General features: G+C 49.7%; 1 protein-coding gene across 1 annotated transcript in view; it reads left to right on the top strand.

Annotated features, from left to right (window-relative positions):
- Positions 1-3,738, top strand: part of arid1b (AT rich interactive domain 1B (SWI1-like)) — a 23,184-nt gene that overhangs the window by 14,042 nt on the left and 5,404 nt on the right. Inside the window, exons 12-16 of the mRNA XM_037685223.1 lie at positions 1,577-1,720; positions 1,914-2,123; positions 2,227-2,446; positions 3,116-3,251; positions 3,479-3,657. Coding sequence (XP_037541151.1) covers positions 1,577-1,720; positions 1,914-2,123; positions 2,227-2,446; positions 3,116-3,251; positions 3,479-3,657 — 889 coding nt within the window. The remainder of the gene's footprint in view (positions 1-1,576; positions 1,721-1,913; positions 2,124-2,226; positions 2,447-3,115; positions 3,252-3,478; positions 3,658-3,738) is intronic.

Raw genomic sequence — 3,738 nt, 5'->3', positions numbered from 1 at the left:
ACCTCGTTAACTAATCACGACTGCTGTTTACCTCGTTAACTAATCACAACTGCTGTTTAAGCAGGCGATACTTAACGAGCATCCTCTTTAGCTCGTCTCTGTGAGTTCAGGTGGGCGGAGCTCCTACAGTGTGAAATATTGAGTCATGAACTGGACCTGCTTCATCAGAACACCAGAACCAGCTGAAAGTTTCTCTCGTTTGTTTAATGGAGGCAGGAGGGAGGTTCAGGTTGACTCTTTGTTTCTGTTCTCAAACTCCTGAAGAGTGGAGCTGCTGTGAGGAACTGTTGGTTTGAGAGGATCGGTTCGTCTCAGTCGTGGTTTTGGCTCATCGCAGCCGACACCAGCAGCTGTTTGTTGTTTCTCACTCTTATTCCAGCTGAAAACAGAAAGCGAGGAGTCGCAGCTCCTCCTCTTTGCTCTCAGCTCCCTCCTGACTCTGCTCTCCTCATTAGGAGGAGGTGAGGAGCCGACCTCGATCTGAGGAGATGAGAAGCTGCAGCTTTGATCGAGGACTTCCAGCTGCTGAGAAGTTATCTCACACACGGAGCTCGTTCTTCACTGAGGAAACGATGAGAAGGGAAACAAAAAGCCTCGTTTCCAGGGATTCGTTATTTTTACCTCCGAAGGAGAAAAACTTGTTTTCATAGAAAAGTTGTAGGAAATTAAAGCTGTCGTTTTTATTAAACAGAACCAAAAAGTTAAAGTTGGGAGTGAAAAACTGGTCCTGGACCAGGAGCTGCTCATAAACTGATCTTCATCAGTGGGACCACCTCTGATCTGGAGCATCCAGGTGTCGATTATCACAATGCCGAGGGGGAAAGACATCAGCAATGACCTCAGGGCAGCAGTTGTTGCTGCCTGTCAATCTAGGAAGGGTCAAAGGTCATTTTCAAACTATGCAGTCAAATCAAACAGTGGAGTGGGAAACATTTAAGACACCCTGAAGGTCAGACTGTGCAGTGCCCAGAGAAATGAGCTCCATGTCAGACGCTGCAGGTCTCAGTCAGTAGGTCAAAGGTCATGACTGGTTTTGAAGAGCTGCAGGAGAAGCAAACTAGCAGCTAATCTACACCCGAATGGGTCAAAGAGAACAGAACCAAGGTGCTGCAACAGTCCAGTCAGAGTCCAGAACCTGAACCTGACTGAAACACTGTGGTGGACCTTCAGAGAGCTGAGCAGAAACTTCCATGAACTGAAGCAATGCTGCAAAGAGGAGTGGGACAAAACTGCTCCACAACCACGAGAGACAGAAACTGAATGAGGGTTCTGCTGCTGATGGTGGTTCTGATGGATCAGGAGCCGAACCAGTTTTTGCCTCGGCTTTAGTTACAAACGGAGACTCTGGCGCTTCCGTCAGACGACTCGATTCTACAGTCAGCTCACCTGCTGCTCCACCTGCTAGTTGCAGCTACGTGCTAACTGCTACATGCTAACTGCTACGTGCTAACTGCTACGTGCTAACTGCTATGTGCTAACTGCTACGTGCTAACTGTCTTTATCCTCATCTGTCTGTGATTGGAATAATCCTGTCTGACGTGTGTGTGTGTGTGTGTGTGTGTGTTTCGCGTCACAGGACAGCTACAGCTCTCAGTTTGTGTCTCAGCCCCCCTCCACCCTCTGCCCCATGTCCCCCAGCTCAGCCAGCATGTCTTCCTGGGTGGGGGAGGACAGTGGTAGCATTAGCAGCCCTTCCTGGCTCAGGACTCCGCCCAGTCCCGTAAGTCCCGCCCGAAATGCCTCTGAACCTCCTCGCTCTTCTTCATGGGTTTTTATTCACGCTGAACTCTGAAGGAAACTCAGACGAGCTGAATTCTTCTTTTGCTGCAATGGAAGGAGACGAGTTGTTTTGGTTCTGGACTTCATCTCTAAGCTGATGGACCTCAGACTGGACTCTGTTTCTGTGTCTCCAGAAGCCCAACGTGGCCACCATGACCAGCGAGAAGATCACGCGTCTGTACGAGATGGGCTCGGAGCCAGAGAGGAGACTTTGGGTGGACCGGTACCTGTCCTTCATGGAGGAGAGGGGTACGCCCGTCCAGAACCTGCCCGCCGTTGGAAAGAAGCCTCTGGACCTCTGCAGGTTCTACCTGGCTGTGAGAGGGATCGGAGGACTGGCCATGGTGAGACTCGGTGCTCCTCAGGCCTTTGATCTGTTTGTCTTCAGGTGTTTGATGGACAGGTGGACAGGTTGGTCTCAGTGCAGTGGGTCTGCTCTCCTCTCAGGTGAACAAGAACAAGAAGTGGCGCGAGCTGTCCTCCCTGCTGAACCTGGGGACGTCCAGCAGCTCGGCCAGCTCCCTCAAGAAGCAGTACATCCAGTACCTGTTCGCCTACGAGTGCAAGACGGAGCGAGGGGAGGAGCCTCCGCCCGACGCCATGCTGTCTGCCAGGGACGCCAAGAAACCCCCGTCCCTCCAGGCCAGGATCCAGCCTCCATCTCCAGGTAAGAACAACCACCAGAACCTTTGACCCGGGTCGTTTTCAGCCCGAGGTCAGTTAATGTTGGAGTTAGAACACACACTCAGCTGTGAGCAGAGTGTAAATATGAAATTACCTCATTCTGACCTAAATACCCACAATGCCCCTCTCTGATTGACACAGGTAGTTCTATCCTGATCAGCATGTTGTACTGACCCCCACCTCCTCATGTCTGTGGGGGGGTCTGGTCGGGTCCTTCACAGAACCGAGTCAGAGTGGAAACATGAAAACATTAATCTGTCAAATAAAAAAAGAAGATTAAAGTGGATAGTTGTGTAGTTTCAGACGACCTGGAGTTCGTTTCACTCTTTGTTTATTTTTATTAGAAGCGCTGATCAGAGGTCAGATCTGGTGACCTTGATGTAACGACAGAATTAAGTTTGTTTGATTTTAAACAACTCTTCTTGTCTTTCATCATTTATTTGTTTTTTCATCGTTTGACTTTGAATGTGATGAAAGAAAAGTTTTAAACTGGATTATCTGTTTTTTTGGACGGGGACAGTGGACGTCATTAGACATGGGGACATTCTGCGTGTCTCATGTTAGAAACGTGAAGTTAAAAAAGAGTCCCCCCCCATGGTTGTTGTTGATGATGATGATGATAGATGAAGATGTTTGTTCTGGGTCTTTGCAGCCAACTCGGGCTCCCTGCAGGGCCCCAACACCCCTCAGTCCAGCAGCAGCTCGCTCACCGAGGCCCCTGTGGAGCTGAGGCCCCCGACCCCCGCCTCCACACCACACAGCCACTCGGGCCCCCAGTCTGGAACCAGGTCAGAACTGAGGCCAGACTTCCTGCACGACCCGGGACTTTGTGATGTTTTACAGTTTCATCGTTTTTATGACTAAAATGAACCCAAATCATTATTTTATTATCACAAAACTGCAAAGACGATGATCACGTCCGACTTTACAAAATAAAACGTTTTTACTTTAAAAGTTAACAGTTCTTTCATTTATTAAATAATAATAACAATAATTCTGATTGTTTTGCTCTCAGGAGCGTGGGAGGTGTGAGTGTTCAGGACCCGTTTTCTGACGGCAACGATCCAGCCTTCCAGAACAGGCGGGCCCCGGGTCCAGGAGGTGGTCCCTACCAGCAGGGAGGAGGTCCGGCTGACCCGGCGCTCCGGATGCAGTACGAGACCAACAAAGAGCCATACAGAGGCTCGAGGAAAGGTGAGGACAGACGACTGTCCTGTAAGAGACACGAAGGACAGATGGACTCATTAATGACTCATGGAGGACAGATGGACTCAT

Source organism: Nematolebias whitei, chromosome 12 (assembly GCF_014905685.2).
Source record: "Nematolebias whitei isolate Nwh7 chromosome 12, NemWhi1, whole genome shotgun sequence".
NCBI lineage: Eukaryota > Metazoa > Chordata > Actinopteri > Cyprinodontiformes > Rivulidae > Nematolebias > Nematolebias whitei.
Note: the sequence above shows the minus strand (reverse complement) of the source record. Positions and strands in the feature narration are given on the sequence as shown.